Source organism: Jaculus jaculus, chromosome 2, assembly GCF_020740685.1.
Source record: "Jaculus jaculus isolate mJacJac1 chromosome 2, mJacJac1.mat.Y.cur, whole genome shotgun sequence".
NCBI classification, from domain to species: domain Eukaryota; kingdom Metazoa; phylum Chordata; class Mammalia; order Rodentia; family Dipodidae; genus Jaculus; species Jaculus jaculus.
The window spans coordinates 176,409,113-176,434,189 of record NC_059103.1 but is presented as its reverse complement, the minus strand read 5'-3'; the positions used below and the strand labels follow the sequence as shown (position 1 = coordinate 176,434,189).

The window sequence follows — 25,077 nt, the reverse complement described above, 5'->3', positions numbered from 1 at the left end:
CCCTAATATAAAGAAAAGCTAATGGGAAGAAAAACAAAAGAATTTGATAAAATTTAAGTTAACAAAGAAGGTTTGTGTCTTTCCACACAGGATGTCAGTTGAAATGAGTATTAATCTCAGTGTCTGCATGAAGAGAAAACTCAGAAAACCAACTTTGGATGTTTATGCATTACCCCAAACATAAAACATCTACATTACCTGTGGTAGTTTGAATAGATGACTCCCAATATATTCAGTTTTATTAGTTTGTAGTTTGCATCTGCAGCCACCTGGCTGGAGGCAGTGTCACTGTGCAGATCTTAAGGTGCGGTGGTAGGTTTGAAATTTCAATCTAAAGATATGCAAAATGTGCCTACCAGGAATTCCTGAGGTGTGCTGTGCTGTGTGGCTTTTGGCTTGTTCTTCTCTCTGTGTGTTTGGTACTATGAAGTCTCTGCCATTATGGAACTTCCCCTGGATCTGTAAGCTTCAATAAATCCCTACCTCCATAACTGTGCCTGGTCTGGAAGTTCATCTCAGTGAACCTGAAGATGTCTGCTATAGTACCTGATAAGTTTTTTCCATTGCTTCATTTCATGTGACAATGTAAGGACTTTGAAAAAACTTGAGGCAAACAAAATTTTGTGATTTTTTTTCCAGTCTACCTAAAATAAGGCCTAAATGCACTGGGGCAAGGACCCTGATGTCTGCAAGAAGCTCAAACTCCCCCACTGAGCTTTCCTTCCTATTCCACTCTAACTCTCCAGAGCCCTATGAGATCCAGCCACACTTCCAGATGCCATCAACCTCAGGAACATGAGGACCAACTTTGTGATGTGATTTCCCGGCAACACCCTAAGTTACAATCAAATGTCTTTATGGCTCCTTTGCTAACCTTTAATGATAGTCTTCTATGTTTCTTTCTTTTTTTTTTTTTTTTAATAGTTTGAATATAAACGGTCTTCAACAAGCAGCCTCATGTCTACGTGTAGATCCCCAGTGTGGCTTGTGGATACTGTAGTCCTTCAGTAGCTTCCATCCCTGAGGTAGAGTAGTTACAGGAGAGATGATGTATTTCTAGATAGGTCTGTCTGGGGTTTCTACATAGGCAAGAATACTATCAAGTTTACCACAAACACTGTGGAGTTATTTTGCATTTTCTATCACAAACAACTTAAAGTGGGCCCAGTGGGAATGTATCACTGTTCCTTTGGGGGATGGGAAGAGCCAACTTGAGCATAAGTAACCTCATTAGAAATTCAGATAAGTACCAAGAATGCTCAAGCATACAGTGGTTGTTTACCATAATGGGTTCTGTATGCTCACTCTCTCCTTACATGCAACTATCTCATCCTGCTGGTTAAAATAATGAATGAGAAGTCTTTGACCATAAGCACTGACTTCACACCACTTTCTACCGTGGCTCTGCTTATCATTCTCACAAAGGGTCACGTGGTCCTGGCTATCCTCGTCTTCCCTGGTCATTCTTCATTTGCTCTCCTTGTCGACTCTTCTTCCTCTCCTCTTCTGAGGAAAGTCTTTCACAGACTGACATTCCACTTGCATCAACATTCAAATGTTCATTTGGATTTCTAGTTTGTTTCATTAGACAACCCCAATCCAAGATTTGAAAGTGTTTAAAAATATTTTTAAGTTCAATTTATTTCAGTATTTTTTTATAATTTTCTTCCCAATCCTGGAAGTTGTTTTGCTACACTTCCCGTTTCATAAATACATACATGATTTTACACATGCTTATAAATTCTAGGACCTTCAAATGAGAGAAAATGTATGTTCTTTGTCTTCTTTGTGAAACTGGGCTAATTCATTTAATATCAAAATTATCTCCAGGTACATCCATTTCCCTGAAAATTGCATAATTTTCTTCCCTGTTATGACTGAAAAAAATTCCATTGCATATATTTGCCACATTTTCTTCATCTATATTTTATTATTAGATACTGTGAGAGTTAAATTCTGATTGTCAACTTGATCAGGAATCAAGAGACATACCCCTGGTTGAAGACAGCTCAGTGGTTAACAGTGCTTGATTGCAAAGCCTGACAGACCAGGTGAAAATACCTAGTACACATGTAAGGAAAGATGCACAAAGTGGTGCATACAACTAGAGTTTGTTGGCACTTGCAAGCTGCCCCAGTGTGCCAATTCCATTCCTCATCTCTCTCCCCCTGCTTGCAAATAAAAAATAAAAACATAGAAAGAAGAAACACCTTTTCAGCCGGTTTCTGAGGACATTTCTAGGAAAGATTACCTGAAGCAGGAAAAGCTTCCATAGAGTGAGAAGCACTTTTCATAGCAGCCTATATATAAAGAGGTTTCAGGAAAAAGAAGTGAATCAGCCATTTTGCCTGGCAGCCCTTGCTATTTACTGGTGAGTAAATCTACACTGTGAATACCCATCCTTTCCAGACATCTGATAGAGCTTCTTCAGCTTTCCAAAGTGGCCTGCAGACCAGTGGCTCACCAGAAATCCTTCAGCATAAGATTTGGGCTACTGAACATTTAACCTAATGCACTGAGCAGCTACTAGGTTCTCAGACCTTCCAGACTTCAGACAGCAATCGTTGGACTGCTCACCCCCTAGACAAAATCATACATATTCTACCTCTAGAGAACCCTAACTGGTTCAGATACCTAGACTGGTTTCATAACTTCATTCCTCTGAACAGTGTTGTAATAAATATTGATGTATTTCTATAATGTGTTGGCTTGTTTGTAATCCATGTAAATTTAATACTGATATTTCTTTATCACATCTTGCAATAATTTCAAACTACTTTTGGAACTGGAGAGATAGTTTAGTGGTTAAGATGCTTACCTGTCAATCCTAAGGACCCTTGTCCATCTCTCTCCAGATCCTGTGTAAGCCAGATGCACAAGGATGACACAAGTGCAAAGTCATACATGTGCCCTAGGTGGTGCAAGCATCTGCAGTTTGACTGAGTGGCTGAGGCTCTGGTACAGCAATTCTGTGTCTCGCTCTTGCTCTCTCTCTCTCTCTCTCTCTCTCTCTGTTTCGGTCTCATGTTCTTGCTCTTGATCTCATTCTCACTCGCATGGTCAAAAAAGAAAAGAAAAACAGTTTGGACTGAAATATATCTTTTTCAAGGACATTTTATTGGTTTAGATGATATTTTGTCAACTAAATACAGTAATCAGCACTGGAACACATACAAGTCACTGTCTCCTTGCTAATTCTGGACCTCTGTACTTATTAATGTATGGACATTTGTATTTACTTATTTACCTAGTGTGTGTGTGTGTGTGTGTGTGTGTGTGTGGTGTGCGTGTGTGTGTCCTTACAGTTTCCCTTCTTAAAAGGACATAATCAGGACTAGAGTGATACCTTAGTGGATAAGTTGCTTGCCTGCAAAACTAAAGGACCAAGTTTGATTGATTCCCCTGTACCCCTGTAAACAGAGATGCAGAAGGGGACACATGTCTGGAGTTTCTTTGCAGTGGCTAGAGGCCCCGGCAACTCACTTTCTTTCTCTCTCAAATGAATAAATAAATAAAATATTTATTTTTTAAAAAAATGACATAATTAGATGAGATTAATTCCTCTTTTCCAGTATGACTTCAACATAATCAATTATTTCTTCAGCAATATTGTTGCCAAAGAACATCACATTCTGAATTGCTGAAGTTTAAGCCTTTGACATATTAACTTTAGAGGGACAGAACTGAATCCATTACAACATCGATCTATAAAAGTTTGGGAGTTTATTGTCATATATTTTGGGAACTGTTATATAGTTATAAAATTTGATGAGTTTATTTACAAATGGTGTGCTTTAGACAAAGGTTGCTACGAGAAGATACCCAAAGGAAATTAATTTTATTATTATCTTTAACTTGAATTTCTCAGTTAAATGTGTATAACAAAGTGTTGACAAACTCTGAAAGATTCCATTTTCCAAATATCCTCAATCTACCTCTTCATAAAGTTACAGTATTAATTATAATAATTAAATGATGTCATATGGAATTTGTTTATGACATGAAAAATGTAAGTGTCTGTTTGGACAGTGATCCAACCCATCTTAATTATTATTATTGTGTTTGGTTAAGTACACGTGTATGCCAATTCTGTATGGCAGTGAAAACTGGGAAGGGAAGAAGATCAAGAGAACTTTTCACTACGTTCATATGGCATTCTGTTCTACAGAGCCAGGCTTTCATCTTTTAATCCGATATCCACTTAAGTGCACTACAGATTTATTTTTACCCCCTCTTGTTTCATAAATGTTTCAAAAAAATCAGCAGCAATTTTGACACTTTGTTATAATATTTTTACTCCCCCCATACACACACACATGCACTCACACACTCTTCCTCATTTTCATATGGACACAAAGCCTTGGGATAAAATGATGGTTCATTATAGTGGTACAGAGCTCTTATCTTCATCCGGCAAGAGTCATTTCCTTCCAAAGATTGAAATGCAAATGTGAAAATTAATGATAACTGCATTATCTGATAGCAGAGATAATACCAATTCACTGTCAGAGTAATACACAGTCATTCTACCATTTCCTCCGCTTCTCACAATATTCTTCTTACTGTCAGACTATATCTATGGTTAACTATGTTTCATAGGTGTCTGTTAATTTACTTCAAATGGCATTTCCCAGATCTTATATCTACCACATTTTCCCAATCAAAGAGGAAACGAAATCAGAACTGTAATCTTCAAGCCCTTCTATGGACTAGTGTGTGGTGGTGTGTGTGTGTGGGGGGGGTGCAGAGGGTGAGGGCTGTATCATTAAGTGTGCTTCAATCTCAGTGTTCTTCTAGCTCCCATTCCACTTTAAGGAAATGTGTCCTGTCTTCCCAGGTTAGTTGCAGACACAAAGCAGGAGGAGCTCCATCAACAACATACATCCACAGTGCTAAACACCAACTACAGTAAGCAACTGACTTAGCATCTCCTGGCCAATATTTAGTGCATCTGCAACAAGTACACACATTTGACTTGACTCTTTCAGAGGTGTTAACTTTTGACATTACAACATGATATCTCATCTACAAATGGGTTACACTGCATTCAGAACAATTCAAGGATGTATGTGGCCTGTGGGCTGCAGGTTTGATGTGCCTGATATATATATATAGATATTTACTCTTAACTATCTTTTTAATTTTTTGTTTACTTTTATTTATTTATTTGAAACAACAGACACAGAGAGAAAAATGCAGATACAGAGAGATAATGGGTGTGCCAGGGCTTCCAGCCACTGCAAACGAATTCCAGACGCGTGCGCCCCCTTGTGCATCTGGCTAACGTGGGTCCTGGGGAATTGAGCCTTGAACCCGGGTCCTTAGGCTTCACAGGCAAGTGCTTAACCACTAAGCCATCTCTCCAGCCATATTCTTAACTATTTTATTTAAACTACAAACTCTATAACTGAATTTTATTTCCAACTAAGCTGATTTGAACATAATCTCATAGTAGTGTTTTTTGTTTTTTTTTGTTTTATTTTCTTTTGGTTTTGGTGTTTCGAGGTAAGGTCTTACTGTAGAATAGGCTGACATGGAATTGACAAGGTAGTCTATCTCTGGTTGTCCTCAAACACATAGAGATCCTCCTACCTCTGCCTGCTAAGTGCTGAGATTAAAGGCATGCTCTACTGTACCTAGCCTCACATTATTTTTTTAAAAACATTTTCTTTATTTACACACAGAGGGAGATAGAGAGAAGAGAGACAGACTGAGAGAATGGGTGCTCCGGAGCCTCCAGACACTGCAAACAAACTCCAGATTCATGCGCCATTTTGTGCATCAGACTTTATGTGGGTACTGGAGAACTGAACCTGGGCTGTTAGGCAGTGCAGGTAAGTACCTTAAATGCTAAGCCATCTCTCCAGCCCCATAGTGGTTTTTGTATAGTAAAACTATTTTGCAAAATTAACTCACTGTTCTAATATTTAATGTGGAATTCTATGAAAAACCTTGTAGTTGCTATGGAGGCCTATTGATCCAAATTATAGTAAAATTAGGAGCAGTTTACTTAGTACTTCTGAAACTCTGAGCTCCATACTTCACATGTGAGGTAGCTATTATTATCATCCCTATTTTATAAGCACTACTTCCTTGGAATAGTAATAACTTGCTCTGTACCACACAATTACAATGTGGCAAGGCCAAAAAAATACACTGAGAAATTGTTTTTGGTATTTATCATTCCAATACTACTCTAATATTATATATTTGTGGTGTATACTCAGAAGTCATTTATCAAATTTGTATGAATTTGTCTCAAAAAGGTTATGGCCAAGAAGCTAAATAACTTCCTCACACTTTATATCTCTGTATGTGTATATGAATACATACTATTGGTGGATTGTATTCATTTATACATGAAGATAAGCCCTAGATTCATTTAATTTTATACAAGAGCATCCAAATTATTTATGATTTGCTAGTTTGAAAGAAACCAGATTTTAATAGTGTGATCTGGAGAGTTGTTCATCTAAGTAAGATATGATTTTTACCATGCTCATTTCATAGAGATGAGCATGGATTTATAAGGATTTATTGTAACTCTCCTACACATCTCCTCAATTCAAATATGCAAATCAAAACAGCAGACTGGCCACAGAGAGGTTGAACAGACTTTCTTTCAAGAAAGCCAGGAATGTAAACACTATTTCCAAAATAAGAGCACCGTCAACAACTGAATGGCCTGAGAGGACAGAGGGAAAACTGTTTAGCAAAGCCCAGCACAGGAGGCCCAGGAGCAACACCAGCACAGAGCAGGTCTCAGGGTCTCCCAAGTGCTGTACTGGATACTAGGCTTACATCATCGATTTTAAATGTCATCCTTATAGCCACATTGCAACGTAGCTATCGTTCCTATTTCAGACATAACGAAACTCATGGGTAGCTGCTTAACATACCGAAAGTCGTGAGGCCACGCATGTCAACATACAATCACAAGTGACTCTGAAATGTGTACGCAGTTCCTTCTTTCACATGGATTACACTCCACTTTCAAGGGTGACAGATGGTTAATTATTGTCTCAGTGATGCAAAAAAAGGAACATGATTAATTAAAGGAAAGAAATGGTATCAGGAAAAGAGTGATTGGGCAACGGCATCCCACATCGCGATGCTGATCCATAGCATTCTTCACAAGCATAACTGTACAATCAATACGTAGTATTGATTGGATGATTAAATGAATAAGAATATTGATAAACTAGAGGAACATTTCATACTTTGTCACACTCAGAGTTTGAAACTTACGAGGCTGATGAAGAAGGGGTTCTTACTTTGTGAGAAGACAAATGATGCATGGACATTATAGGCAAACACAGATTAAAAGGCAGAAGAGCAAATAGAAAATACTGTGTGAACTATATTCAAGGCAAGAAAGTATCAGAGTAATTTCTTTAAAACCCAGGAAAAACAATTAATTTAAAATTAGATATGTGAAATACTGAAATAATGAGGTAATGAATTTTATTGTGACTCAGCTCTTACTTGGCGCAGTGTATCTAGCTTTACAAACTAAATGATTCAAAGTCATTTTAAGGATGCTTAATTAAGAATGACAAACATTTAAGCATTAAAGAATTTCACAAGACAAATGTTTACAAACATAATTTCCTTTGACTGTCAAGGCTCCATCTAGACATAAGAGTTAACAAACATGTGAGCAATTATAATGTCTGAATGTACCTCTGCATTGAATAACAAGGGAAAAAAAACATTGGTACATTGTGGAATTTGCATTTGATAAAAATAGACAACCCTTTCAGACAAGGGTTGATTCATTATTGAACTAAGCCATCAAAGGAAGGTTGTGAAGTCATCTTCAATCAAACCTTAAAAATACGATAAATCCTGATCCGCCTTAAATGATGTCAGCCTGTATACTTCAAATTCCTTAGATAATTTCATCATCCTTTGATTCTGTTTTATTTTTACAGAATACTGTTACTCTTAGGGTGACTGTTAGAGCTAGATGCTGGGTGCTTGAAGTTAGGAGACTCAGAAATCACACCTGCCTTGTTGCTTCATGTTTCAGCCAATATTTTGTGGTTAAACTGAAAGCCAATAGTTTATACAACAAAATTTGACCCTTTGTGGTATTGTCTACAGTATTGGGCATCAAACAGTCTGGCATCCAACAGAAACAAATCTATAAAAAATGTCCATTGGCATTAAATGAGTTTGATTCAATTTTATAAAAGTTGATAACATTATTTGTTTTACAAATACAGACACCAATAAATTAAGTACCCTACCACAGATCTCCCAGCTAGTGAGCAACTAATCTTGATCTTGGATTTCAGTTGGAATCTATGTTCCATTTGCAAATGGGTTGAAACTGTCTCCAAAATCTGGAAAAAAACATTCTCAGGAAAAGTACAAAAGTATCTTCTATAATTTTCCAGTATCTTTTTTATCAATCAAAATTAATAAATATCCTATCTTGAAAAGTTATAAGTACACAAGAGATATTCTTTTCTTTTTGAGGCAACTTCATTATTTTAAGAGGTTTAAAAATGAAACTTTTTTTTTTTCTTGGTAAGTACCTATGGAGAAAAATGTGTTATTGACTTTATGATCTACAAGGGGAGGTTCAAGGGTTCTTATAAGATGCATACAATTTCCTTTGAGAATTCTGTCACATTCATATAGAGCCCCAAACAACGTAATGTTTGCAACAATCCACACAGTAAATTATATATATATATATATATATATATATATATATATATATATATATATATAAAATCAAATATGTATGTTAATTTAATTAAAAGTTAAAATATATTCTTTGGATGACAAACATTATTCTTTTCTATATTTTACTCAACCTGAACAACCACCTTTGTTTTCTTTTTTATTTTGTTTTATATCAATAATAAAATTCTTTCTGTAAAAAGTTTCTGAAAAAATTTTCTTCTCAAATCACTGGGAAAACTATTAGCTCTAGTCCCCTAGAAGGTTGCCAACTCCCAAAACTCTGCCCCACAGAAAAAGTTACAGTGTGCCTTTTTGCAAGTAGACACAGCTAAAAGGCAATAAAATTGAATTATAAATGTAAAATCTCTTGTGAACATATACATATTTAGGTTCATAAATAAACAGCTATAATATCAAGATTGGCATGCTCTTTTCAAGTTGTGTGTAAACCTATAGCAAAATTAAGATTTTTCCAAGCATTATTTTTTCTAATTGTTATAATCAAAGGAGTCATTTCCTACATTGAAAAATCAGAATGTCTATACCATGAAGTAAAAATGCAAGGAGTCTGTGTTTTCTCACCCACTCTTAAAATGTAGTCCCACGGTATTTTAAATTTAATACAATTGGATCCAGAAGCTTGTATGGCATTATGCTATAGTGTGCAGAATACAAACATTTGTGTGTATCGTGAATAATATTAGAAATGACATAATAATAATCAGATATACTGTATCTTCATTTTTTGTTTGCATTATATTTTCCAGCTGCTGGTTTCAGAAAATTACCACTGGAGTTTTTCTCTTCCTCATGCACAGCAGAGAGCAATTTGAAAAGTCATGCAAGGGTGAAAATGTGATTGAAATATAGGGATCTTTCTTAATGAAAAATGTTACTGCTTTGGAAATTATGGCTAAAACTATTTCAAAACTTGCTTATATATTTTAGGCTAATTACATTCTCCATTTGAAAATATACCAGTGTTCTCCATTTAAATTTATACCATTAGTAACCAGGTGTGGTGGTGCACGCCTTTAATCCCAGCACTTGGGAGGCAGAGGTAGGAGGATTGCTGAGTTCGAGGCCACCCTCAGACTATATAATGCAACCCAAGTCAGCCTGACTTCGAGTGAGACCTTACCTCCAAAATCCAAAAAGAAGGAAATAAACATATACATATATATATATATATATATATATATATATATATATATATATATGTTTATTTACATATATATACATACATACATATAAATTTATATACATACATATAAATTAATTGTAAGTTACTTAGCAATAAATAGAATGGTCATTTCCTTAAGAGACTTATAAACATGACATGTGAATATAAAGTCATATTTTGAGTTTCATTTGTGGTTTTTTTTAAATTTCTTAAGTGAATACATGTATTGTTTAAGTACAAATTCATTTTATTTATGAAAAATGATGCCAGAAATTAGAATGAAAGGAAGGGGAATCTTTTAATATTGCCTCAATTTCTAAATAGATATTGAGGCTCTATTTGTGACATACAACACAAATAAAGTAAAAAATGGAGGTTCTTTAAAGTATTATTGTTGATGAATTATTTGTAAATTTTCAAACTATGCCTAATTTGAATTTGGATGCAGATTATTTATTCTTGTTGAAGCAAGTAAAATTCACTGATTTTTATATGAATATGAGAGAAAAAAACAATATAGACTTCAAGCACAAGTGACATCTTTCTTTTTAAAGTTTATTTAACAAAAAGATAAAAAAAATTACAAATGGCAATATTTACTTAAACTTCTACATCATCAGCATGGACAAAAATGTGTTTTTAAAAGGTTAGAATTGAGTGATAGATAAAATTTCATAAGCTACTTAAAGTTAAAAAGGAAAAATATGTGAAATCATAATAATAGCAAGCATTGATGGAATATTATATTTTTCTGTCCTACCTGGTCCATCCCAGTCATCCGTCTCAACTCCAGGTTTCCCTGGTTTCTCTGATTGTGTGTCTCCATCTGATTCTGTCGTCTCTGGGATTCCTTCATCATCACCTGAAATATACCAATACAGAAAAGGAAAAATGATCCAAGTCTCCTGACAATTCTTTAAAGACAACATCACTTTTATATGTCTAATTACAGACTTGTGGCATATACTGCAGTTAGAGTGATAGATATTCAAAACTAATCATTTTGCTATTTACTATCAATTAAAATGTTACAGGAAAGTGATATAATTGGGAATAAAAAAAAACATACTAGGTGAACTCACACACCCATAGGAAGAAAAAAAAACGTAGGTTGTCTCTCATATGCGGTTACTAACTTGGAACAGCTTAAGTTGCATGTACGTGGGAGTAAGCATTAAAAGTACAGACAGGAAACTAGAATTAAGCTAGGAGCAAGTGAAAATAGGAAGGAAGGAAGGAGGCCAAGGTCATGGGGGAGGAGGCAGGAGAGTGGGGAGACCTATGACCTGAATCCGTTCCCCTCCTGGATAGCATTCTACAAAATATGACCCTTAGTGAACGGGAGGGGGTGATTGCCTGGGCAGAAAAGCTGCAGAGAAGGTGGAGAAATCCTACCCCTTAAAACCATGGGCACTGGCCTGTAATTCCCAGACATAGAACTGGGTTATACACCCCACAGTGACTGGTTGATTGCAGAGACCTGAGGTCCCCAAAACAATGCAGGCTATTGCCAAAGCATTTGGTTACCCATCGGAGCTAAATGGAAAGACCCTATTCTTAAAGATACCAAAGGTTGTGGACACTTGACAGCTAGAGATTAGACTCGCAATTAGAAGGAACCCAGCTCACTGCTGGCTAGCCCTCATAGTGCTTGAAAGTGTCATGTGAGCAGTTGGAGGATAATGGCCAACAACAGTGGGAACAAGAAGGGCAAACTGCAAGCCACAAATCAACCTGCTAGACAAGATGTACATACATTCACAATAGTGGTATACCACCTACACAGGTAATCAATGGCTCTCTGATTGGATATGAAGCTCACTCAGTGGAAGAAAACTCATTCCTCGTATTGAGAACCAAGTCAGATTATGAGGGATATGACGAACCTTTCTCAAGAAGAGTAGCCACACCCATCAAACAGTCTCTCAATTACCTATGCTTATCTCCTTTAATCTATGTTACTTTCACTCTGGATTCTCTTGATTAGAGAGTCTTTTTTTTTTTTTTTTAAACAGTTGGCAACAAAAACCAGGGAGAACACAGATCAAGCAGTATATCAAGAAAAGATAGCTGGGCTGGAGAGATGGCTTAGCGGTTAAGCGCTTGCCTGTGAAGCCTAAGGACCCCGGTTCGAGGCTTGGTTCCCCAGGTCCCACGTTAGCCAGATGCACAAGGGGGCGCATGCGTCTGGACTGGAGTTCGTTTGCAGAGGTTGGAAGCCCTGGCGCGCCCATTCTCTCTCTCTCCCTCTATCTGTCTTTCTCTCTGTGTCTGTAGCTCTCAAATAAATAAATAAATAAATAAAAATTAAAAAAAAGAAATAAAAAAAAAAAGAAAAGATAGCTGACAGCCAAGCATGAGATATGCCACCTCTACCATATCTGCCAGGGTCTAGGAACCATCACAGAGGAAGTGGTGATTTAAAACTGAGTGCTACTTTCATTGCTATCCTGAAAATTTGCTTCAGAGAGATGGTGATAGACATTAAGGACACTCAAAATTCATCAAAGTAGAAATACAAAGGTCACAGAGAGCTCAACACTAAATTAGACTTAAAGACACCCACGTAGGCTCAGGGAACATTGCAGATATAAGCAATAAATAAATAATCATTGTTATAAATAGACAAAATAAACTGAATATAATAACCAATAAAAAGAATACTTATATAGATTTTACTTTGAAATGCATAAGAAAAAAATCAGACAGTAATATAATTTTCCAATATTTAAATACATAAAAACTTAAAAATTAATTTCAAACTTCCAATCTTATACAAATATAATATAGCAATAAAAGTTAACTATGTGAGTTGAATGTCTGGTTTTCATAGGGCTTAGATTATTTTGAATATTTTTATTCTTCTGGATGTTAAATTTCTAAAATTTGGTGTTATTTCTACTAAAGAAAGGGTATATCTAGGCTGAGAAAATGGCTTAGCATTTAGAGGTACTTGCTTGCAAAGCCTGCCAGCCCAGGGTTTTATTTACCATTCCCCATGTAAAGGCATATACACAAATAAATAGCATCTATGGTAAATAATTCACATATTATGACCAGCATGTGACTCAAGTTTTCAACATGCAAGAAGCTGTAAGACTACACTTGGGCATAGACAGGTGTAATGAGCTTCCCCAATTTCAGGTCTTCATTTTCAGGGAGATAGAGAGAGAGATAGAGAGAGAGGGAGAGAGAGAGACAGAAAGAGAGAGAGAGAGAGAGAGAGAGAGAGAGAGAGAGAGAGAGAGAGAGAGAGAGAAGTCAGAACATGAGTTATGGTGAAAAAATAAACATTTTAACTATGCAACTGCATTTTCAAGAGTAAAGCATTTAATTTATGAATCTCTTCAGTTTAGGAAGAAAGGTTACATTGTTTATGCTATTTTAAAAACTTGTGATTCATATGAAGGACAGCACACAATTAGCTACAATTGGTAATAGGTTCCAGAAAACACAATACCAAGAAATATGAAGACAGAATAAAATGATAGGAAAATCAAAGCAACTGTACCTTGCATTCAATAATTCTAAATTTTAAAAATTAAATGGTTTGCCTTTCTCTGAAGTATCCTGTAATTACTTTCTACATAGTCACTCAAGTTTCTAACTATATCTGAAACATTATATACAAGCAAAAATACACTGAGTATTTTAAATTCCCATGTAACCTAGTTAACACAAAAATTTTCAGTAAATCATTACTGTACTTAACTTCAACCTGATCTCAATATAAGTTTTGAACTTTAAACTCTAAATTGTGTGTTTATTTCTCTATGTACCTTTAAATTTTTATTTATTTATTTATTTATCTACTTGACAGAAAACTACAGAGACAAAGTATGGATGTGTCAGGGCCTTCTCCACTGCAAACAAACTCCAGAAGCATGTGTCACTTTGTACTCATGGTTTTACATAATTACTGGGGAATCAAACTCAAGCCATCAAGTTTTGCGAGCAAGCTCTTTGAACCATAAAGCCATCTCTCCAGCCCTATATGGAACTTTTAAAATAAGTTATTTTAAAAAGTGGAATAAAAGTAAGAAAAGTGATAAAACTCTGAAGCTCAATTATTAAAAACAATAAAGGAGTAAAGCTACATATAACACATTGTGCTATTAAATTCAATTTATTTAATAGTAGAGCAATGGCTCTTGTGGGTAATCAGGAATAAAGCACATAATGTAAACATACCCTTGACTCATGTCTAGTATCAACAGCTCATTGGGGGCCAGAGAGAAGTCTTAGCAGTTAAGCCATTTGGAGTTTGTCTGCAGTGGCTGGAGGCCCTGGCACACCCATACTCACTCTCACTATCTCTGTCTCTCTCTCTCTGCTTCCAAATAAATATATGAATACATTTTTTTTTAAAAAAAGCTCTTTGGTAATTGAGTTACTTTCAGAATGATTAGAATGAATACCAGAGAAATTTGAAATTGTTCCCAGAAAATATATAGAGGCCATCTACCATTGTTAAGGAACTGTAGCAGGCAAAACATACAGACAATGATAGTTCCTGGCTGGAACTACAGAGCTCATCCAGGATGGTAAGTTCACAATGGAGCATCTGCTAGAATAACTCTGGATACCAAAGTGCTAAGCCTTTGGCTGTTCCCTTGACCCCACCTACATCTTGTCACTGCCTGTTCATTAAACTCCCTGTGTTTTTACACACCAGGCATTCCATCAGTTTCCTGTGGGGATCCTTACTTATCCATTCCATTTCCTCTCAAAGCTAGTTTCATGATTTGGGAGCAGTCACCACTTCTGCTACGTGTTATCTACGACAATTTTTTTTTTTTTTGGTATATTAGTACTCTGCATTATGTTTTATAAATTTATATTTTTTAAATTAGTTTTCTATTCAGCAAATACAGGCAGTTTGGTACCATTATTAGGCTCATCCATGACCTACCCCCTCCCCATTATCCCCTCAATTTTTAAAGTGACTTATTTTTATGCTTCATTTTTAAAAGGTAAGTAAAAATTTAAAAAACGAAAAGATTTTTAAAAAACTAAAACAAGCTGGGCATGGTGGTGCATGCCTTTAATGCCAGCATTTGGGAGGCAGAGGTATGAGGATCACTATGAGTTAAAGGCCACCCTGAAACTACATAGTGAATTCCAGGTCAGCCTGGACTAGAGTGAAACCCTACCTTGAAAAAAATCCCACTAAAACAGTATATTTATAAAAAGGAAAAAAAAAATGATTGCTATTAATGTAAAGTCAATATCACATGCCAAAAATAGAAGGTAGTTATAAAGATAAATCACATGAAAGTACAGGTAAGTCTCTAAATTCTATCTGTTAGGTATATTTATACTCTGAATCTCTAGTTTTATTGTTTCATATTAATAAAGAAAATTAGCAAGAACTAGAAAAATATTTAAATCATGGAAACATGAATTGAAACACTTTTTTAAAATGGCATGCTTAGAATATTAAAAATTATTTATTTATTGATTCAATCCTATTTAATACAATATTACTATGCTACCTTAATCTCGTTGGCAGTCACCACAGATCCCTGGCTACATGTGAGGAAATGCTGATCTTTCAATACCTTTGTTTTTCATGGACTCATCTCTTATGTGAGTGAGCTTTGGATTGCGTTCCTAGGCTGACCTGTGTTTCACTATGTGCCCTAAGGCAGGTGAGGGCACCGAGGGAATGCTTCCCCCAACAACGGAAAGCAGAGAATGTACCTATCATTTCTAAAAACTATGCATTGTTTTGAAGCATTTTTTTTTTATCATTTCTCACAAATCTCATGTATTAGTGAGAAATCTGGAGATCACAAAAGCGTATTTGAAATCAATTAGCTGTTTAGAAAATCAATCCATAACTTATTATAATCTTAAAGCAACAATGTTATTGTTATTTGAACAAGTATTATTCCCCAAGATCTATGTTCTAAAGATTACATTCCAGGCTGGAGAGATGGCTTAGCGGTTAAGCGCTTGCCTGTGAAGCCTAAGGATGCCGGTTCGAGGCTCGGTTCCCCAGGTCCCACGTTAGCCAGATGCACAAGGGGGCGCACGCATCTGGAGTTCATTTGCAGAGGCTGGAAGCCCTGGCGCGCCCATTCTCTCTCTTTCCCTCTATCTGTCTTTCTCTCTGTGTCTGTCGCTCTCAAATAAATAAATAAATAAATAAATGAATAAATAAATTTAAAGATTACATTCCTATCCCATGGTATTACTGATGTGTAGTGGAATTTTTAAGTATTAAGGTCTTCTCTAAGGTCTCATGTTCATTGGAAGTATTTGCCTTTGAAGAGGATATTAGGAACCCAGGTCCTTCTTTCCTCCTTTGCCCAGAGGTCTGGGCTGTCTCTACCATATGTTCCCATTACAACATGATGGCATACAGAGCAAAAGCCTAGTGAATTATGGACTAAAACCTCCAAGGCTATCAGCCAAAATAACAACTCCTCTTTTTCAGTTATTTCAGGCACTTTGTTATAGATACAATAAAAAATTTAAAAATCCTGAAACAATTACCTTCTATATTAAGGCACATGACCATGTGAAAAGAACTCCAGAGCAACCCATTGGCATACAAACAATAAATGTGACAACATTGTTAACATAGTCATCTATCTCCCGGAGAGGCCAGAGAACATAGTAACTCTGAACAGTCCGTTAGAAAGGTGAAGATTTACATTCAGATTGTAACTGTATCATACTGCTCAGATGATTAAATCATTCTGTATTTTGGTATTATATTTTAATTGATAGAATCATATGGTGCCACACAAAATTCAATTAATCATTAAATATTGGTGATACCAATTTCTGAAGACTGATAAAAACAACACACACACACACACACATACACACAGACACACACACACACACACCCCACATGAAAATTCATGAATAATTCCAAGTGAGGACAAATAATGTATAGAAATGTGAGACCAGAAACATAAAACAAGACTGACCATGAAGAAGCAACATAAGTAGCTATGAAGTTCTGCCATCAAAATGAAGCAATGATAAATCACAGAGATATTTCACTGGGGCACTGAAAGGATCATTTCATATAACTACAATGATCAACATTCATTTTCTGAGATACTATGAAACTACTTTGTCAGATGTCAGGTCTTTGGATATTCTATTACTCATCAAGTCCCACATATGTCTCAGTAGTCCTCCATTTTTCTGAAACTATTATGAAATCCATTTTGAAATATTAGGCAAATGGACACTGAGAAGAAAAATAGTAATATGAAAAAAATATCTACAAAAGATATTTTGAAAAAAAATGATTTAAAAGTAACAAATAATGAAAGATTATGAGTTAAGGAAAAGCATTTTGTCAGCTCAATAAAGGATCATCTATGCTAATACAGTTGACATATGTCTTTATTTGTTGGGTCACTATACTACTCCTTTTGGAGTTACAGATATTGTGTTGGGTGGTGAGACTATGTATAAACAGTTCTTTCTTTCATATACTTTATAGAATAATGTGGGAGAGGGTCAAATTAACAGGGGCTTTCAACCTGATAGGAAAGCTATGCTAGGAGCAGTTCACAAAGTTGCAGAAACATACAGAGATGACAATTACCCAGACATGGTACAATGGGAGCTGTCTAGGGATAAGAAGCAGAAAGTACCTCATATTTTACTTGCATGCTCTTAGATCAACTCTGCAGATTTCATAGCCAGAAGCCCCAACAACTCTGCCAATTAAAATTAGTAGCTATCTTCCCAAACAATCCATAATAAAATGTTGACATATTTAACTCAACATGCAGGGGAAAAAATAACTATCAGCTGGTAGTCAGCAGTGGGTAGAAAATGTCTGAGGATTCTAAATAGAAACATCTTGAGAAATACTCCTGCTGTATAACAGAATGAAGCCATGTCTTTAGTCAATACAGGTCTAATTCATGATTATTTTCATCCATTACCTACTAGGAAAAGAAAGAGGAAGGGTGACTAGAAAGCTCAACAGGTATTTGGTGTAGTAAAAAACAATGTAAATTACTCAAAATGAAAATATACTTTAACCAGTTATAGGTTTCAAAATAATGAAAGACTCTTATTAAGTGTCATGTAACTGATGAATAAAAACTGTAAAGATTGCACTTAGGTTGCTGAAACATCTGGAACAATACCAAGTATTGATGATCCTGATCCTTCAAATGAACTAATCATGCAAGTCCAATTACTAAAAGTAAATACCATAGTGCATTTCATTAAAGAATTACTGTAAAAAATACAGTCAATTATGCATACTTAATGGCTCAAAAGAAATTAATTTTGAATCTTTCTTGAACTATTATGAACCTGGGTAAAAATACATATGCATCACAGTAACACATGTAAATCTGATAGGAATCATATAATAAAGTCTTAAAACCTTTAGTTTTGAAGCCTAATTACTTACTTATGTTTTCCTAAAGAAAGAATACAAAACAGAGAAAGACTATAATGTAAGGATGTCATATGGAATGATGCAAATGGATGTAGAAATTAAATGGATCAAAAGTTACCTTAACTTCTATTCAGTACTTGATATGAACCAAATACTGGAGTCATAACAATTAATGAATAAATCATATCATCAAGTTCATAGTCTATGCAGTAATTAAACTGTGCTACCATGTGTTCAACATTACTAACCACTGTGTATACTGTTGAATACTTTATGAACATTGAATTAACAGCTGTTCTATGCATTAGCATCTTGGTACTTCAAGAGAAGAATCATAGGACAGAGATGTGAGAGGCTGCCCAGGCACACTCTCAGAAAGTGTCAGAGACAAGATGTGACCCTAAGTTATTCTGACTCCAGAGAATGAATTTCCAACTCATGATAATATAACGTTGAGGGTGAGGTGTGGCTCAGGGGTAGAGTATATGCTTAGCACAGTATGCTCTGGGGTCTGATCAAAAAACATGAAATAAGGAAAACTAAAATATATTACAGATAGACTGGAGGGATGGCTTAGCAATTAAGGTGCTTGCCTGCAAAGCCAAAGAACCCAGGTTCGATTCCCCAGAACCCACGTTAGCCAGATGCACAAGGTGGCACATGCGTCTGGAGTTCATTTGCAGTGGCTTGAGGCCCTGGCATGCCCATTCTCTCTACCCCCTCTCTTTCTCTCTGTCAAATAAATAAAAATTCTAAAAAGAATATTACAGACATCTACAGGGCAAACAACAAAGGCTGTAAGGATATGACCTGAGAGGTGTGCCCCCCCCATATACAGCCCCTGTTTCTTCATTATGGTTATATATAAAGATGAAAGTTTCAGTGGATCTAATCTTTATAATCATTATTTCTTAAGGTTTCTTATTTTACTTGGCCCTTAATGAAATCAACTACACATAGATGCTTAATCAATAACCATTGCTCACTGACCAGTTAGAAAATTAGATTTTTGTCTCATTCTTTTTACCATAACCTACTGCAGTATCATTACATTTGCTAATTAATTGCTTTCAGCACATTATTTCTATTTAATAACTAAAATATGTCACATTTTTCAACTTTTGGACCTTTCATCTTCTAACTTTATCTCAGGAAACTAGTTCTCATTTTTATGGTAATGTTTTTACCTAATTCATTTTTAATCTTTTTTACTAATGAAAAATGAAATGATTAAAAATAATTTAATCAAATATGAAATCTCTGAAGTATTCTTAAGAAACACCATTTTTCACTCACAATAGAGCCTTGCTCTTCTCCTTTCAACATTTTTATTCTCATAGAAAATTTATAAATAGAATTTTATTTTGATATTAATCCAACTCCAGTAGCTTCTTGAATTGAATGGAACACACTTCACTCTTATTTTTTCAATCCATTTTTCTTGATTCTCTTACGTTTGAAATCAGCACTATGAAGTAGCATGGGAAAATGTTATGAATAACTACTAACCAATATAATAATGTCAAGTTTGCTAATATGCCACTTCAGAAGCTTTATTGGTAGTAAAAGGAAAAGAAGGGAGAAAAGAATTCCAGAAAACAAAAAGAGAAGAATGGGGAATGAATTTGACATCTATTCATTTAATGTCATTTCTTGATTCATATACCTTCAAATAGCAACTTCTGTGTGCTTTCAGCAAAACACAAATATACTTAATGAAATAACTGCTACATATATCCACAGACTAATTCACAAAATGATGAAACAGAGTAAATATCAAGCAATAACAAAATCTATAATATTTTAAAATTATGGCTGTGGTTAATGGTTTTCACTGCAAGATTAAATTCTTTTGTGTTCTTACAAATAGTATCATAAGTATTTTGAAACTCTTCCATTTTTCTTAGTCTAGTTTTCAGAATCAATGAGAGACTTATAGGAAAATAAATTGAAGGTGTTGTTGAGAAATATAATGCCTGCCATAAATGACTTGGGAAATACTAGAATGTAGTCTTTGAAACAGAAAATGGCATCTTTAAATATACATATTAGGTATTGTTGGTAAGGCAGTAGATGTAACAGCTCTCCTTGCCAAGCAAAAGAAAATTTAAAAACTGCAAATAAACACCTTTTTACGGAAAATTAAATACTCCTGTAGAAATTAAAGATGTGCCACATTCTGAGACAGTTACCTTCTTGGCACAAACAGAAGCAGTGTTTGCAAGCAGCCTTGCAAGCAAACATCCTTTCTCAACCTTGCTCTTTTAATCCATGTAGTTCCTATCAATATTAACCTCTTATAGAAATTCTTGTACAATGTAACTATTGAACTTTCTTGACTAGGAGTGTTACTGGAGCTGTTAGTCATCCCTATAATGTATTTTGCAATCAGCGAAATCATCAAAGTATTTTTTAACAATGAACAGTTCAGAAGTGACAGATCTACTTTCTTGTTCACAACTGCTTATCAGAGAATAGATATCACATATGTTTCCCAGGTGCTTCCTATAGTTAGGGTACCTTCACAGAAGCCGCTCATGAAAGATAAGGTCATAAAAGAGATGAAAAATGTGTGAGCTTCATACACTTATGGTTTTATCATCAGACAAGATAGCTTTGGTTAAAGGACTGTACCAGTCAAAAACAGAAAACTGCAGTTCATATTGAAGGGCGAGGACATTAAACTTCAAGATCCAGTTTATGTTTGCATTGCCTAATAGCAATATTATTTGGATGAAAACATTTGTTTTGTTATAAATTATCCAAGAAAAAATGTCAACTATGATTAACTCTACATGGCAAAATTATACATCCAAGAAGCAAAGTACAAACATGCAATCAATATCATTTTATAACAATAACTAAATTAAATAATAACTAAATGGAGCCCTAAACATTTCAATAGTTTGAAATGAATAGAATCATGCATTTGTGGATTCCACTGTAGTATCTAATTTTGCCTGTACTTTAACCTACTACATTTGTATAAAATGTATGATTATAACAAGTTGCCATTGGTATAGTATGTAACACATGATTATTTTAAATCATTAGGTTTTGTTGTCACTTACTTGGGTTCTTTTCATTGAACATTTCATTATATTGAAAATAGCTTTTTGTTTTTTTTTCAGATACCAGATGTGCTGGTTTGATTGAGATGTCCCCATAAACTTAGAGGTGTTCTGAATGCTAGGTTCCCAACTGATGGATATTTGGGAATTAATGACTACTGGAAGCAGTGTATTGCTGAGGGTGGGCTTATGGATCAATGTGCCAGCATTTGCCACACTCTCCTATTCCTGTTGTTCACCTGATGTTAGCCAGGAGGTGATGTCTATCCTCTGCTCATGCCATCGTTCTTTTTCTGCAAACACGGAGCTTCCCATCAAGTCTATAAGCCAAATAAACCCATTTTCCTACAAGCTGCTCTTGGTCACTTGATTTCTGCCAGCAATGTGAACCTGACTGCAACAGTAAAGTTGGTACTGAGAGTGAGGTCATTGCCACTAGACACCTGACTGTGTGGCTTTTGGCCTTTTGGAGCTGATTTTTGAGAGGAATGTGGAAGGATTTGAAATCTTGACATAAGAGACACCTTGCAGTGTTGTAAGTACAGCTGACGGACGATTCTGGTCAGAGTTGTAAAACCTGAATGCAGTAACAAGTAAAGACTCTGAGCTTTGGCTTATGAGGGTGAGAAACAGCTTGGGTTGGATTGGGCTAGAAGTGGTTTGTGTGACAGGCTTGCTCTTATACCTGTGACCTGAGAATTTGTGCAGGGTTGCATTATGTAGAAATGGACTCATGTAAGCAGATAGAAAAGAAATAAAATCTTTGGGCTGAAATTTCTGTCTGTTCAGCTGCAATTATATGAGAGATTATAACCCTTGAGACTGAGACAGCTGATCTGCATTGGGGCAACAGGAAGAATGTACTCTTCTGGAGGGGCCTGAGTGACCAAGGAGAGTCCAGTTCTTCAAAGTCTTTATTTCCCTCTGGATTAACAAATTGACATCCTACCTGGTGTTATGGAGCATAAGAAATGTGGGAAAGAAAGGGTGATTGAGTTTGCAATGAGGTCTTGTTTTGGAAATGGCCATGGCAGTGTGAAGCAGGTCTGCTGGATGCCTGCATGGAGACCCAATGGAGATGTGAGGTTGGACGGTGGGTTGCAGCGGAGACCTATGGAGAGCTGCCAGCCCCAGATGAAGTTTTTCAGGTCTCTGAATAGCCTAGCTGGAGGGGCAGAATTGGAACTTCAGAGACTTATTGCTAACCTGGGAGATTTATCATTGGCTAGAATTGGTGGAATTGAAGCTACAGAGTTTGATGTTTGCCCTGGTTGTTTTAATCTTGTATTAGCTGAATATTTCTTTGCTATGCCCAATGCTATCTTTTGCTGTGTGAATGTTTATTTGGTGCCACTATGGGTTTTGGGGGAGTATTTTTTTGGTATTTTTGCTCAATTAAAAGATGTTGGAGGGCTGGAGAGATGGTTAAGTGGTTAAGCACTTGCCTGTGAAGTCTAAGGACCCTGGTTGGAGGATTGATTACCCAAGGCCCACATTAGCCAGATGCACAAGGGGGCGCATGTGTCTGGAGTTCGTTTTCAGTGGCTAGAGGCCCTGGCATGCCCATTCTCTTTCTCTCTCCTTCTCTCTGTGTCTGTCATTCTCAAATAAATAAATAAAAAATGATGGGCTGGAGAGATGGCTTAGCGGTTAAGCGCTTGCCTGTGAAGCCTAAGGACCGCGGTTCGAGGTCGGGTTCCCCAGGTCCCACGTTAGCCAGATGCACAAGGGGGCGCACGCGTCTGGAGTTCGTTTGCAGAGGCTGGAAGCCCTGGCGCGCCCATTCTCTCTCTCTCCTCCCTCTATCTGTCTTTCTGTCTGTGTCTGTCACTCTCAAATAAATAAATTAATTAAAAAAAAAAGTTAAAAAAAAATGAACCAAAAAAATATTTAAAAAAATATGTTGGAGGGCTGGAGAGATGGCTTAGCAGTTAAGTGCTTGCCTGTGAAGCCTAAAGACCCCAATTCAAGGCTCAATTTCCCAGGACCCACATTAGCCAGATGCACAAGGGGAAAACCACATCTGGAGTTTGCAGTAGCTGGAGGCCCTGGTGCTCCCATTCTCTCTCTATCTCTGTATGCCCTTTTCTCTCTCTGTCACTCTCAAATAAATAAATAAAAAATAAACAAAAATTTTTAAAAGATGTTAGAGTATGGAGATATTTGCACATCATTGGGAGGGATACAAACTATGGGGACTTTTAAAGTTGGACTGAATGTACTGCATTTTTATACCATGTATGGTTATCAGTTTATGGGGGTCAGGGACAGAATGTGGTGGTTTGATTCAGGTATACCCCATAAACTTATGTGCTGTGAATGATAGGTTCCTAAGTGATGAAGATTTGGGAATAAACCTCTACTTGAGGCAGTGTAGTGTTTGGGGTGACCTTATGGGTATTCTAGCCAGTTTCTCCTTGCCAGTTTAGCACACTTTCTTGTTACTGTTGTCTACCTGATGTTGGCCAGGAAGTGATGCCCACCCTTTGCTCATTGTCATTGTTTTCCCCTGCCATCATAGAACTTCCCCTACAACCTGTAAGCCAAAATAAACTCTTTTTCCTATAAGATGCTCTTGGTCAGGTGATTTCTGCCAGCACTTCAAACCTGACAACACCAAATTAAGGAAAAAGAATAGAATCCACATTGTTTGCTCATGATTTTGAGACTCCAATGAGGAAACAATCCTAAAATCATTTTATATAACATTCAAGAGCACTACTCTATACGAAAGCTCTATAGCCACAGTCTTCCATTTCTACACACCATACTCATTTATTTAAGACTATTTCAATCCACAGTTTCGAAAATGCTGAACATGAGATGTAGCAGACAGCAACTACTGGAGACAGCTCCTTACTTAACTAAGCTTCATATATGAATAGCTCCAAAACCCAAATAGTGAATGACTTTCAGAGCTCAAAAATAAAGAGTTCAATTATTTCTCCTGATAAACCTTTTTTCTCTTGTTGCTTTATTAATGTAACGATAATTTATTCTTATGTTCCCCCTTATGCCATAGCTTGTGGGTAGCTCAGCTTTACAATTACTATTTCAAATTTCTAGATTTTTATTTCTCTCTCATGCTAACTCTATACTTACTGTCCTTATTTTTATGATCTCTATAACTCCTATCCCCTCTGACACACACCTGATTCTCCAGGGCCAATTCACAAGACAAGCTCCATAGCTCTCTTTGTAGTTACCAGGTTCTTGGCACCCCCATGCTGTTCCCTCAACCTGGAGCCAGCTACTTCTTCTTGCCTAGCTAATGACTATGCAGCATTTAAATCCAGCTCAAATGTTGTTTTCATAAAGACAATTCCTATGACTTTCATCATTAGGTCAGATCAACCTTGACTATCAATTTCTTACTGCCTCTATTCCATGAATATATAAATTTCAAGATAGTTGTGATGTTTCCTGGGTTTATTATTCTCCATTATATCCAGAGTGTGTCTCACAGTGGCTGATCCAGGACATGTTTGACAAATACTTCTTGGACTGAATCAAGCATGAATGCTGGATATATCTATGCCACAATGTTTTGAGTCATTAATTTTTCCAATAACAAAGTAAAGAAATAAAAAAAATGATTTTATATATGCTGAACTCTCCAGAGTAACAAAATTTAGATTTATGTATGTGGTCACCTCATAATAAAGACTAAATTCCTCAGTCTGTGTTTTATAGACCACTCCGTAAAGCTAAGTTCTGGGCAATGGGATATAAGCTAA

The 25,077-nt window shown here is 36.0% G+C and overlaps 1 protein-coding gene across 1 annotated transcript in view; it reads right to left on the bottom strand.

Moving 5' to 3' along the window:
• The window catches only part of Zfpm2 (zinc finger protein, FOG family member 2), a 471,310-nt gene that overhangs the window by 343,193 nt on the left and 103,040 nt on the right, over nt 1–25,077 (bottom strand). The window contains exon 3 of the mRNA XM_004672646.2: nt 10,641–10,742. Coding sequence (XP_004672703.1) covers nt 10,641–10,742 — 102 coding nt within the window. The remainder of the gene's footprint in view (nt 1–10,640; nt 10,743–25,077) is intronic.